At 38.5% G+C, this 14,646-nt stretch overlaps 1 protein-coding gene across 6 annotated transcripts in view; it reads right to left on the reverse strand.

Annotated features, from left to right (window-relative positions):
- Window positions 1-234: 234 nt before the first annotated feature.
- Window positions 235-14,646, reverse strand: part of CABIN1 (calcineurin binding protein 1) — a 124,563-nt gene continuing 110,151 nt past the window's right edge. For 5 of the 6 annotated variants that reach the window (XM_010575400.1, XM_010575366.1, XM_010575374.1 and 2 more), the window contains 3 exons: window positions 4,159-4,323; window positions 2,125-2,351; window positions 235-1,629 (listed from right to left, as the gene is read on the reverse strand). In XM_010575400.1, the coding sequence (XP_010573702.1) occupies window positions 1,486-1,629; window positions 2,125-2,351; window positions 4,159-4,323 (536 nt within the window). In that variant the 3' untranslated portion in view covers window positions 235-1,485. The remainder of the gene's footprint in view (window positions 1,630-2,124; window positions 2,352-4,158; window positions 4,324-14,646) is intronic. The other variant, XM_010575382.1, reaches the window with a different exon arrangement.

A 14,646-nucleotide genomic window follows, 5' to 3' on the forward strand; every position in this document is an offset into this window, starting at 1 on the left:
TGGGGAAGTCAACCCTTTGCAGGCAAGTCTTGGCAACACTGGCTGACCCAGGTTCCAGGTCACACAAGACCAAACCCATCCGAAAAGGTCTGGCAGTCTTCAGAAAAGGAAGAGGCTTCCCACCACCCCGCTTCCTCCACCGCTTTCTTATCCAAGAAATAAAAGGAAGGGAGGAGCAATATTTTTTCCAGAACCATGGTACCGTGCCCTCTCAGATGAACAGAGACAACAGTACATTTCAACTTTATTAGAAAAAACCCAGAAGTTTATACAAAGCTCTGCATTTTACAGAAAACCACCTCCCCCAAACACAAAGAAATCTGACATCGCAAGCTGTATGCATTTTCTATTTTCATATACATACATATATATATATGTACATACACATATATATATGTGTGTGGGCGCACGCATGTGTATATATAGTGTGTGACGTATTTTTTTTTGCATGGTTTGCATTCATTATTTTACAAAGTTAACATTCAGTAGAAAAAAAAGGATCTTTGTTACCATTATTTTCTCATATAAATAACTGTGAGCAGTCCCTCTGCAGATAGATAAAAAACACCTTTTCGTGTCGTTCTGTAAAAAACAGACATTACTGAAATGGTATTGAAATCTTTCACGTTTTTTCAATACCACCATAAAAATATCATCTAGCCCCCAATTCAAAATGCTTGTCCAAGGCATTAGAAGAGAAAGGACTGTAAGACAATTCTGGAAAGATCAGTTCTTTAAGCCAACATTCAGGTAGATAATTTTTGCTGGACCTCATACATTGGTGTGAAATGAGCACAAACAGGAGGCCAAGCTCTCTGCCTGGAAAAGCTGGTTCTTTGCCTATTGTCACTGAGTCAAATTCCAACAAAGCACCGAGCAGTGCCAAGGAGCTGACAGACTCTCTCAGCTCACCCTTCTCACCCCACAACAAAGCCATAGACTTTCTTGATGCAATTAAAACCTCTACCAGCTCAGCAAATTTTTCCTACTCCATTCACCTTAAAAGGACCTGTTGCACTAATCGTGGCATGGCTAGACAGACATTAGGTTGTTGAATTACTCGGAGAAAAACTTAACTAGTGGGGAAAATTCAAAAATACAACTAAAAGGAAGAAAATGCTATAGAAAAGAGCTACTGGAGTGACTTCCAAGGCTCTGGTTTGAAGAAGCAGGAACAGTAGACAGATATGAATTGCAGCTCAAAACATCCTTGTATTTACTGAAGTTAAAGGTGACAGTGTGGTCCAAAGTAATTAACTGCCTGGTAAACAATCATTCTTTCTGTCAAGCACCATGATGGGGAGAATGGCGAAGATTTTGAAGGCAATACAAGCGGTAGCAGTGGTAACAAAGGTAATGAAAGTGAAAAACACAATGATGCCAATTAAATGGAGAGTAATGCCAACGAAGATGTTTCAACTGCCAGAGACGCTGGCGATAAGAAGAATGGTTATATGGTTGGTGCTGATGATGACCAGAATTCATTCATATGTCCATGTAGTCATCATCTTCATCAGTATCACTTTCCAGTGAGGACTCCTGGCTTGAGGTCTCTAAGATTTCCAAAGCTGGCTGACAAAGGCTCTCCTTCTTTACATTCGCTGCAGACTGAGCAGACAAAATAGCAGACTGATCCCAAAAAGAGAGAGAAAGAATATATTGCTAAATAGTCAGGATAAACCCATGATCACATGGATAAAAGCCAACTGGTTGCTATTCCTTCACATTCAACAGCTCTCGTAGTTCCATAAAAGATATGGCATCCTAACATGAAACAACGTAACATTCACCAGTAGGCTTCCCCACAATATTCTGGTAGCTTTCACTAACCTAAGAATTGCAATGGCTGCACTAGATCCCTCACCCATTTTTGTAATTCTTTCTAATTCCCTCAGAAAACAGATAAGGACTAAGATAGCTATGATTTCACCCATGGCCCGTATTTCACCAGTCCTTAAAAACTGGCTCCTGCTGATAACAGCTAGCATCTTCTTCCACTACTTATATGATCTCTGGTTATGAACTTGGGACAGGAACTGTTGCTCCTTTCATACAGGTATTTTATTGAGGGGAGAATTAAGATAAAAACAATAATCTAAAAAATTACTGTTGCCCTTTTATTACCTTTAATTTTTGCTTGGTCTCTTCTGAAATGCTGCCCTTTGGAGAAAGGAGGGTGGGAGTGGGTGGAGTGACAGTGATCTCAGGTGGAAATTTGGTGACAGATGAAGGTATGAAAAGCTTTGGCATGTTGGGCAGAATGCGAGTTTTTACTCGGGTGCCATCTGTCTTGTTCTGCTGACTTCCCAAAGTCTGTGAACTGGAGCTGAGTTCAGGCTTGGAACTGGAGGCTAAAGAGAAAATAGTAAGAAAAAACATGTTAGGAAGCTATCTAGGATTTCAGATGTCAAAGAAGAGGGAACAGTTCATTGTTAAGACATATGGCTGGCTCAAAAGGCCTTTCTTCAAGCCTTGCTTTAATCAAGGCTCAGAAACAGAAGAAAGCGCCTCAAGATTCTATAATGACAACTGGAAACCAGTAATAATTTTAAAAAATCTTACCGGACAGCAGAAACTCAATCTGACCAAGCATGAGAAGTGGAAGTGTAGCACTGACCCATCTATATCTAGTTAGAAGGCTACTACAAATTTTCCTACTTCTTGTTTCAGATGCAATCATCTTATCTTTGCATTCTCTAACTGCCTCTCCATTCTGTAATGCAACAAATAAAGCTACTTAGCTTCACTTATGAGTCTTAATTTCCTCCACCATAGTGCTACCTCTTTAATTATTGAGATAGCAACTCCTCAAGAATTTGAGAAAAATATATGGTAACACCCATCAAAATTTCCTCATTACTCTCTTCAAATCCTGCCATAAAACCTCCTTGGTGTGCTCATGCCACTGTCTCCCACACTAGTTAGCATTATTTCCACATACTTCCCAAGTGTCTCAGCTTGTGGTCTTTACAATACAAACTTGCTCAGACAGGGCTCATCTCAAGAAGTAAAGAGGGATCCCACCCTTCCCTAGGCATAATCACATTACAAATAATATATACACAAAAATAACCAGTAGAAGACAATGCTTTCACATTAAAAACTGAGAATTTGTTAAAAGAGTTCTTGGTTTCTTACTAATAATGCTGCTTCATATGGAGTCAAAACTAGGGTTTTTTAAAGTTATATGAATGAAAACGCCAGAGTCTAATCTCAGGCTGATAATAATGACAGGTGTTCATATACATTTTTTCAGATTCAGTCTTGTCAAATCCATCTCTTGCAGATTTCTGGAACTGACATGGCCACTTAAACACAGCAAAACAAAATGCCAGCTTCCTGATGCTACCCTGAAAAACAACCAGCAGTAGAACTAACTACTAAAGGGATGTAAAATTGAATTGTATGTTCTCAACTGTACACAAGAATGTAAGAACTGCCACAACAGATGAGCCACAGCTTTCCATCAAGGTCAGTGACCCGTCTCTATGGGCAGCCAATCATTTCAGACTAGAGTACCCGAAATGATGCAGTCATCAGATGCACAATAATCTACCTCTCACAAATAAGGAAAAACGAGATACCCCAAACATGAATATCTAGATTATGCCCATCTGAAATACCAAGTTTTAAATTTTTCAATTAAAACACCAACTCCTACTTCTCTTGGGAAGGGGGCAGAGGAGGGATAGAAAGCATTAACTGCTGTAATGCTGTTTTTTATGTTTACTCAGACTGAGTCAGGTTTTGTGAAAAATCGTCTCCTTCTGCTAAATACTGCAATAGTGTAATCCAAAGCGTTGTCGTATTGCCCTGTGTAAGATTTCAATTAAAAGAAAAATTCTGCTTTAAAGGATGCACAAACTATATAGCATGATAGCCTGGTACTGGGAGGTTTTTTTAATTTGGCTTTCCTGCCATGGTATTTAGCATGTGAGTCATGCACCAAAAAGAATAACCACTAAGGGACGACAAGGCACTTTCCCAGGAAGCTGGGACATTGCCAGGAATGCCTCTAAACTCTGGAATACTTGACTGGAAGGCAGGCAGAGAAACTGAGGAATATGAATCACAACTATCCAATCAAGCAAGCCCTACAGACTGATCCACAGCTAACCACCCGTTTACAGAATTCTTTGAAGCACAGAAAACTCATACCTTGGGTACAAACATGTCCCGAATTTGTGCTGGTCACTGATTCCACTTGCCAGCAAACAGGCTCTGGCGATGGTGCAACAGTAGCCATTTTCATCTGCTGACAAAGCCGTGACTCCTGTTGCTGAAATCCAAGCCCCTCCAAAGGCACTTCAAGCTCTTCTTCCTCTTTAGTAATGAAATATAATTCATAGATTAAGAAACATCCTGATCTCTCTCCTAAGCCTCAATCCTTTTGCTGTCCAACCAACACATAGAAATTTTTTTTTAACCCTTGCTCTAATTTCTAAACCATAACATGACTGAATGAAATTAAATACTGGCAAGCTAAGATGGCAACACTAACTTTTTCATACTTGGTGCCATCAATTCAAACTCTTATGAAAAACTAGATGTCATTTAAAAAGCGAAAGAAAAAAAAATCTTGTTTATGACATTTTGTTATCTCTGCACATCTGCAAGAAAAACACATGCAACTGACCATTCTCTTTTGGAGATGTGAGGGTTGAAACACCTGCCACACATGCAGAGCAAAATCCATCACCCTTAATGATGAGCCAGCTGTGATCAGTGGGTGCCTCTCTGATCTGCAACCACAGGTACAGGCTACGCTGAAGTGCAGCTTACTGGTAAGTAAGATTAATGACTGGGAACATCCAGTAACAGGGCCAAATCTGGTTTTTATGAAACCAATATCAAGTCATACTAAATGCCCACTTTTCACTGGTATGTCCACGGTACCTCTATAAATACATTAGTCCAAAATTCCCACCTTTTGCTATTCCAGAGCTTGGGATGCTTATAACTCAGAATCCACGTATGTGTGTGTACAATCTCTTTATTACGTACAAGCTGTATCTGCTTTTAAATTAATGCAGTGTTAAACCAGTTTTCATACACACTGAGCTGCATATTGTACAGAACGGGAGTAATTTTCACTGAACTACTGAGAGCTACTGGTGCCCTTTCTGGGAAGGGCAGACTGAAACAGCAGCAAGCCTTTCAAGGTTATGGACACACAAACAAGCTCTTATTCTCTGATAAAAATGAAGATACCCTTCAAAAACAAAGGGCTGTCTAGTCTAATTTGAACCACCTTGTATTTACACAGGCTAAGGTGTGCACAAGTAGCTATCACAGACCAGCAGATGCAACGTATATTCAGTCTAACTTGCTCTGAAATTCTTTGTATGTCCATGCTCTAAATTAATTTAGGATTTTGACAGTGTGATGTCTTAAAAAGGAATATATATTTCAGCTTTTTTTCATTGGAAAAATACTCCCACCCCCTCAAGTGTTGAAAACACTTCTCCATCTTCATCAGTGTAGATAAGAACTTCGAATTTACCATGGTAATATTCTCCTGTACAAGAGTTCCCCTTGCAGAAAACGCTTGAGACAACATTACAGCTTGACAGCTTGGTAAAAGTCAGATCAATGCAGTCTGAAAGATGCAACTTTTTAAATGAATCAGATTTTCTAGGGTTCTTGAATAATTTGTACAAAAAAAGGCTTACCAAAGCAGGCTGTAAGTTCTTTCATCCACTAATTTTCATTGGTAAAGAAAAGAACCCATCATCTAAACTTGTAGCTGATAGCCAATATAAGCCTTAGGATAAATGAGTTTGCTTGTAGACAATTCTCCAATAGTTCCCAAAAAGGAAAGGTCACGCACTACAGCACAAATCACAGGCAGCTTCTGTTCTGTGATGTTCCACTCACTATCAAGCACAAAATGGAAAGGTCTAATGCAGAAGAATGTAGTTCTCATTCTCAGCACTCTCTTGCACATTTCTCTATGGATACTTCAAAATACAGCATTGGAAGTAGGAAAACAATACTTGCATCTATACATGTATTGTATTAATAGACCAAATCAGCTTAAAAACAACACAGAAGGAAGTACTTAACTACAGGAATCTTGACTAGGAAAATTGTAATTCCTTGTTTCCCTGTTTAAGAAGCAGAGGATAGCTGAAGAATCATTTTGTGCATCTGCCTGCCCTTTATACCAGATACATGCATGATTTAACAACATGCTGACAAAGTACAAGAGACTGTATGAAGAAGAATCAGCCCTAACGTGGCCTGAAGCCAATATACACATATCCCATTACACTGCTAGCGTCTGACGATAAGCTGTAGTCTAAACCCAGAAGACTCCCACACTGAAATGGCTACAAGACACTTGATCAAAAGATAGGAAGAAACGTTACATCAACATTTGAGGAAAAGCAAGATGAAAACGATGATTTCAGAAGATCACCCTACAAGACAGCTAAGAAGTCAACTCCTTTTTAATTTACTCCAACACTCCAGAATCACAGTCTTAAGTATCTAGGGTAAGTACTAACAGAATCTTTCTTATCCACTTACTAATCAAGAATACAAAACATTAATAAATTTAGCAGATACAATACTATATACAAATAAACTGCAAATCCTACAACCTCAACTATACTGCTAACTGAGAACAGTTTTATATATACTCAACTGCTAAATTACATTAGGGACTTATTAGTTCACCATTCAGAATAAGAGCTCTGATTTGCATTATTGTTTAATGACAAAACTCTACCTCTTAAGCTGACTACAATCCTTGTTTAATTATAAGATATATCATTGCTTAAGATGATTTGCTGTGCTTTATTTTAACTAAAATATGCCCCACTGACAAAAGCTCTTTTGAGCAGCCTATTTCTAGGAAGATGCTACAAATACTGGTATCAGTCTATGTTCTTTTATGAGCAATCAGCATACTCATATGCATCTCCATCTTCCGTGTCATATTTGTTTTTGTTAAGTTTTGAAAATCCAGTTTTATAGTGTAGTAAAATTAGATTTAATTTGAATAAAATTATGTGTCAACCCTTTTTCATGTAGAAGTAAATGGAAATGAAAGGGCAGGAGTCTGGCACACTAAGCATGTTATTTCTATCACTGCACTTCTGGAAACAACACTTGTTAATATTCCATTAGGCTGCGTCTTTCAGTACATGAGAAATCAAGAACCGCTGTCTGTTAATCAATCCCTTGCTGTCAGAGGTGTTAAATACACAGTGACTGAATTCTATCCCCTGACTGGGTCATACAATATATTCTTTTAGGACTGTGCAATTTCTAATTTTTTTTTTTTTGGGTAACAGTCACTTGAGTGCCATTATTTCTAAGTTGAAAATAAAGTTAGTAAACATAGTATTTTTAAGAATTCTTGAAAATGACAAGAATTGTTTGTTTCAGGTGTATATATCATAATTTATACTATTTATAATTTAATATAGTGCACAGATATTTACATCTTTTTTTCATTACAGATAAAAAGGGCAAAAGAGAGAAGGATAATCAAGAAGAAACACACAGTTGGATCTCCTATTATTTGTCTAAAACAGATTTCTGAAGAGAATGTCTTGATATTTGTCTTGTGGAAGGTGCTGTTATAGCCCTGAACATGATGTCCTAGTTTTTCTAATAAAAACTTTCCCCAGGGAGGTAAAGACTCCACTAACTCACGAGCCACAATATTCTGCACAAGTGCAAGAGCACAAGAATGTAAGTACCACACATTCTGAAGGTGTTCAGAAGCTCAGCTTTAATATCAGTTAACAAATCTTTTGGTAATACCCAGTACTTGTACTGTCCTGGCAGGTTCTCAAACATTAGCTCTACAAACCCAGTTTAAAATAAAATCAGTTTCTGAAGACATAATATGCAATAGTCACTTCTCTCCAGGCTGAAGACGGGACAGGTACTGTACTCTGGAGATCCATTTAGCACTCTCACCCCACAACACAACACACAAAAATTAAGCACATAGAAAAAACCACAGATTTGCAATGCATATTATTATTTATATTGAAAAGTTCATCTCCAATTGAACTGAATTACAAGTATTTTTTTTTAGCCTTCCCTTTCCCAACAACTGTCTAAATACATATAAAATAGTATACACATAGAAAGAGGGACATCATACCTTTCAACATCTCCCTGCTTTAGTGAGGAAGAAACAAGCTGAAAACAATTCAATGCAACAACCTACTCCAGCTTTCCTCTCCAACCTCTTTCCACTTGTTGCCAGGGTAACCAGTGTTTGCAGATGCCTATAGCGGGCGCCTGGGTTCATGACTTCATCACAGTTAATATTCTCGCTCTCGGTCTCTCTTTATACAGAGGATACACTATATACATATATCCACACACTATAAACATACAGATTATACAACTCCTGCAACTGTTTTTGTACTGAGACAATTTACTTTGCTATTCTGATGTGTATAAACTCAAAAATAACACCGTAAAAAATATTCACTTGGCAATTTGCAGATGTGGAGAAAGTTTAAAAGCAGTAGTACTGTAACCAGTAAACAGCTGCTCTGGTTTCTCTGCACTGCACTGTACACTTAATCATTTGATTTCATCAGGCTGTCAGGTATGAGAGACATTAACATTACAGTGTTATAAAACATTTTATGTGGAATTTCAAAAAATCCTTTAGTCATGCACTAAGCCTACTTCATGACAACTGAAAGACAAGCCCAGAAAATGTGACTAGCACCTGGAAAAAACGTTTTCCAGTTTCTGACGGAAGCAGTTTGAAGTATTATAGCACAGATATGTTAAAGGATACAAGCAACTTACAGTGCATGCACAAAACGTCGTCTCATTATAGGAAAAAGGAAGGAGCTGAGCTTTGAACTCCAGGACAGCATACTAACATGATTTCAAAAGCAAATGCTTGGAGAAATGAACAGACAACAGCCTCAAGTGATTAAATAAAGCACTTCCACCACTTGCCTTCATCCCTCTGCAAAACACCTTCCCCAGCAGTTGTGTGTGTCAAGACAACACGCCTGAAAATACATTACTATGATTTAGCAAGTCTGTACTACCTTGCCTTCCAACCACTTCAAAAAGAGTAAGGACTGAATCCCGTGTGCCTACAGACACTAGGAAATACTTATTTTACTAGTCCCAGTAACAACTGGTTTACTTTGTATTTTAATGGCCACCCACAGCACCTGCAACTGTTCACAGAACTGTTACTCGTTTACCATACAAGGTAGACTTTTTTTTTCATGGTGATGGAAATGGGTCTGATCCTTTGCTCCCTGGCACAATGGAGTAAGTATCTTACCACATTTCCAAAGAACAGTGCTAATGTGAAAACAATTACTTTTCTGTATTCCATCTGCCTCACCCTCCAGCGTGCTGGGAATTAATACAGTTTTTTTCCCCATACAGCAGTTGCAAAGGCCATGGAAAGCTTGAATTTGAAGAAGCTCAGAGTTTCCTCATATACTGTGCTACTAAGTCAACGGAAAGACTGCACTGGAACACAGGTTGGTTCAGCTGAACACAGTTTGCTTAAGGACACTGACTTCCAGAAATAATGGGGGCATCAGCCCTCAAACTGTATCTGCCATGAGGTACTACACCACAGCAGGCAGTGAGACTACTTGGTTCACCACAGGATGCAGTAGGTATACTTGGCAGCCTTTCCTTACACATTTTCTTTCTCTAAATTCATTCCAAATACCCTGCCATGAAATTTATTTCTAAAAAACCAATACTAAGTCATAGCTGTAGAAATAAGTATTTGACTTGAAATGCCAAATTCAGGAAATTACATTCAAAGCTGACATACAAAGCCATGTGTTAAAAATTAAGCGTCAGGGTAATTTTGGAGGCGAAAAGCTGCAGAACACAAGTTCTATTGCCCCCCGAAACGCAAAAAATTCAAGCAGTCTGGTGAACAGAAGTTCGCACTGTAATAGCACGGCATACTGCTATATTTATCGCTAGGGTCCTGAACAGAGAGTCTACTGTACAATTATATGAGACATACCCCAAAATGCTTCCTAATGTTGAGGTCAGCTGTCACAGCACAACATTAATGTGATTAAAACTTAGAACAGGTGGCTGCTCTGAAAGTGCTTCCTAGAAATAGTCCCTGGCCCAGTCTAATGGCAGAGACAGTGGAGTTCCCATGTCCAAAAACACTTCCTGACACTACCAAGTTTCCTAGAGGTGCAGAAAGCTGGCATGCATGTTGGTAAAGAAAAGCCCTGAAGTTCAATACTAACTTTCTCTCTCTCTTTTTAAAACAAAACAGAACAAAACAAAACTTCAATTAAAAAAAACGTATGGGCGTAGATCAAAAAGACAACAGTTTGATATTCAACTGTATGAGCTTTCAAATGGCATTATAAAAATACAGCTAATTGATATTTGTGTTTTAATATCTGACTCAGCAAGCACGCATCATCTGGAGAGCATCATAGTAGTACCTGTGGATAGTAACAGTCACTCATTTGTGGTCTACTGCTTCTGAATTTTATGTACTTGTTATCTAATGAAAGCCGTAAAGCCTCTCCTTCTCTGTATTTCATCCTTCTTTGGCCTGACAGCCAGCTAAGCACAATGCAAATGAGCAAAAGCAGCTGTTAGAAAAATCTCTTAAAAGAATATAATGACACCCCACAATTTTCTAAGAAGTTTGGAAGTAATGTAATACCTGTGCAGTAGGCTTACAACTAGATCTCTCTCCAGTCTTCATTTGTGCAGGAATATATGTAAATTTTATGCTGCTGGCAGTAATCTAAAACCAGTGAAACGGAAACATATTGTAACAATATAGTATCATTACCATGTTCTTTTACAAAAGGTCTCCAGAAAATGTGTTCCATTAGTGTAACATATCCATAGATCAGTGACTCCCCAGGATTTTCAGGGGGGATCGAAGGGTGCAGGGGTTAGAAAGCCTCTTGGACCACAAACCTGCCCAGACCACACCAAACCCCTGGCTACGTACCATCACCTCACAGGCCACAGCTGGGAAGCTGCCGCTCCTGTCCTATCTGTTCTTACTGATCTAACACGGGTACATAAAAACAATGACAGTTTTAATTTCAAAGGATTTTCTGCACAGCACTGGATTGAAGTAAAACTTTAAAAATGTGAAGAGCAAAGATCAGAAATAGTCATTTAAGTGTACTCACAAAATCTTCTGGAATGCATTTGTTGCGATAGGAAAGCAAACCAGCGTAATTCCAAAGGGAAGAGGAAAAGACATGACTGACTGGTACTGTCCAGGCACTAGGCAAAGAGGAATTAAGAGTCATTCACAAACAGGAAACCTCCTGCTGACATTCAGCAGTGAAGTTGTTTTCAGAGTGCACCCATTGTGAAAAAGAAAAAGCTTCATGAAAAGCAACGATCAGACAAGGGGAAGTGAGAATACCAATGCCAAGGAGGCTGAAGCAGCAAGAGATCAGAGAGAGCAAACACAGAGCTAGCTGAAGGCAGCCTGGTTGATTTTTATTAGTGACTTCGCAGTCACTAACAGGTGGATATGAGTTTCTATCCTAGGATGGTACAAAAGACATGGGGTTACAAGTATTTAACAAAGAGTTTTTAAAGCCTTGGAGGAATTCAGCCTTGGGAACTGAGGAAGACAGCTGCCGAAAACCAGGATAAGTCAACGCAGGAAACAAAGGAGAAAGTAATGATAGGAAGTTGCATACAAGTGACACAAGAAAACAGAGTACAAGAACATGTGCATTTAAGAGAGGATCCTCATATGCCAGGTAACTACAATATGAAGAAGGTTCACATGAGGCCACAGGTCCTTGGCCAGCCTAATCTTTTCTGTGTTTCAGCTTGTTTGGAGCCATCTGTTGAGAACAACTCTGTGCTTGAAAGCACGATTTTGAATTCAGCAGAAAAAAAAAAGGTAAGACACTGATTGCAATTGAATGTTACTACTTCCAGTCATTTAAGAAGTACCTGAAAGTCTGAATTGAAATCCATAGTTAAAATAAGGTATGGCCAACAGGGCCAAACACTTCAGGTATTTTGCGTAAGCAGAAGGTTTTCTGTGCATTGAATTACAGGCTCTTAAAATCCATGTTTTGTCTTTAGAAATTTAGGACAAGCAAACTCAGAAGACACCGAGATCAGTATGTGGCTAAACTCAACTCAAGATGACAACCTACAATCTCCATTATTTCACTCAGATAGAAACAGGTATTGTGAATGTCCACTGATGTCTGGATATCTAGAAACCGTAAGAAATCAAGGTGAACCCTTGTGGCATGCACTGTTCTAATACAAAGACAGATGCTACGAATGCAAAATTATAGAGTTAACATTCTTTGCAGTATTTCTCTCTCCCTCATGTAAATTGCCTCAGTCTTCTGAGAACTCAGTATCAACCTAAGGTCATTTATCAGTTGTTAAAATAAACTAAGCCACAGACTTCTTGGAAAAGATGCTCTTTACACCTAAAAGTACTCTTATGACTCTGACGCCCAGTTAAAAGACTACAGGATGAACCACCATATTACAACATCATTACCGAATTCTTAGGACTTACCACTTCAAACCCCTCTTTATTTTGAACATCCGTCTTTTAGGGAGTCTGCTGCTGCCTACACACACATAAACAATTTAACTTCATTGCTCACTATTGCAATAGTGCTACTTACCCTTCCACACAACTGTCCTCACTTCCATTTATTTCTTGTGCTTCTAAAAGTTCTACAGGTTGACATACATTGACACCTCTACTTGCCCTGTTATGCCTAGACAACAAACATCTGAAATTATAACAGGATATTCATGTGGCTTATTGAGGGCAACTTCCCTGCACAATACAGAAAGAATTGTCTTCCTTAGCTCTCAATTTCTAAGTTTGGACAGCTATATCATGACTCTGGCTTTATATTGAAATGCTCAGGCCTTAAATGGACAAAAATTTAATGTGTGTGTGGGGAAGTGTTACTCCTCTACTCTGATTTTATATTCCAATTTGGTAAATAGCTAGCTATAAGCAAAACACATAACTTTAAATAATTCCAAGTATAAAAATCTTCTTTTGGTATCAAAACTCAGATGTGAATGTTTTGCTGTTCACTCCTTATAAGAATCATTATTAGAATAAGGATAATGAAGAAGAAGAAAATGTCACGATTTTTCAGCAATTTAGAACAGTATAATACTGGAACAGCGTGACAGGCTGCAGAGGGTTTATCTTAATTGTCCTATTTTAGTTTCCCCACAGAAAATTTTAGGCTGAGCCACAAAGGCCAATAGTCCCATGTACATTTATGCCTAAATGTAGGAAGCTCCTGTGCTGAAACTACCGCTATCATTACTTTGCTGCTGGACTTCATCACGCTGTATTCTGTACCAGTTAGTCATGTACTAGACAAAATCTCACTAAAATATTTACAAAAGAAATGAGTGGCATAGCATCAACACTGCTTGGAAAGCCATTCCCTTTTCGGGGTGAAGTCACAGAAAACAATAGCAGCTAATACTCTCTGATGTGGAATACTTTCACATGAACAGATAGGTACAGGAGGTGACAAGAAAGAAAAAAGATGAAAACAGATTACTCTAAAAATGGGAGGAGTTTTTACAGAAACAGAGCTAATGGAAGGCAGATGAAAAAGGGTTGTAACAGAATTATTTTAGAGGAGGTGGATGCAGAGGTAGGAGAATTAAAAAGAAAAGCAGAAGAAAGGACACAGCAGTAATTGGTGTGTGTCTCAGCTAGAGAAATGACCTGTCAGGTAGGTCTGAGAGCCAGAAAGCCAGATACAATCCATGCATTCAGCACTGGCATAAGAGCTCTGCAGAGAGAGCCTCTTGATCTTCAGACACTGTTTCAGGGGTGTAATTCTGGCAGCTAATCCTTCCATCTCCCTCAACCAAGATGATGTATAGAAAGCACGAAAGAAGAACAATATGTAACTTTACAACCCTAACAAAGCCTAGGAAGTCAAAAGATTAAAATAAATGTTCCAGTCACTGCAATGTGGCCTGCGAAATTGCAGAGAGGAAAGCACATCAGAAATGCTTGTGAGTTTTGTTTGAAAACCAAAAGAATGTGTGGGTTCTCATCTGCACTGTCATTCCTACCAGTCTCCTTAGTAAGAGTAGAGCAACTTTACAGAGGATTCTTTTTTTTTTTTTTCCCCCTGTTGTCTAGGCACAAACCCGAACTACTCCCTGTTGAACAAGCCTGCCAAGATATCTTATGACACCACGCAACTCCATTCCTTAGTTTCATAAGGACAATAACAAACGTCATTTACACATTGACTAAGCCATTTCTTCCTTATCACTCCCCTTTCCTTTCTTCCCCTCCCAAGACAATCTCTTCCTGGATTTGTGAAAAAGGAAAATTAGATGATTATAATGCAACTGCTAATATTGGATGTTAAATTTCAGTTTTGTCCTGTACTCAGAGATTAGCAAACTGGGAAAACTGATTTCTCCCTAATTTGCTCTTCATTGCTGACAAATTCAGAAGATTATGTGCATTCGGATGCCAAGGATGATTACATATGGAAAGAAATTAAATAACAAAAGTATAAAGATAAAAATTTCAGAACATCACAATAACAGATTAACAAAACATTCCAGACTAGATCAGAGTCTACTCATTATTAATATTATGCACGATTAAGTCTCACAAATCCAGGCACT

Source organism: Haliaeetus leucocephalus, unplaced genomic scaffold (genome assembly GCF_000737465.1).
Source record: "Haliaeetus leucocephalus isolate CR32 unplaced genomic scaffold, Haliaeetus_leucocephalus-4.0 Scaffold13, whole genome shotgun sequence".
In the NCBI taxonomy this organism is placed as follows: domain Eukaryota; kingdom Metazoa; phylum Chordata; class Aves; order Accipitriformes; family Accipitridae; genus Haliaeetus; species Haliaeetus leucocephalus.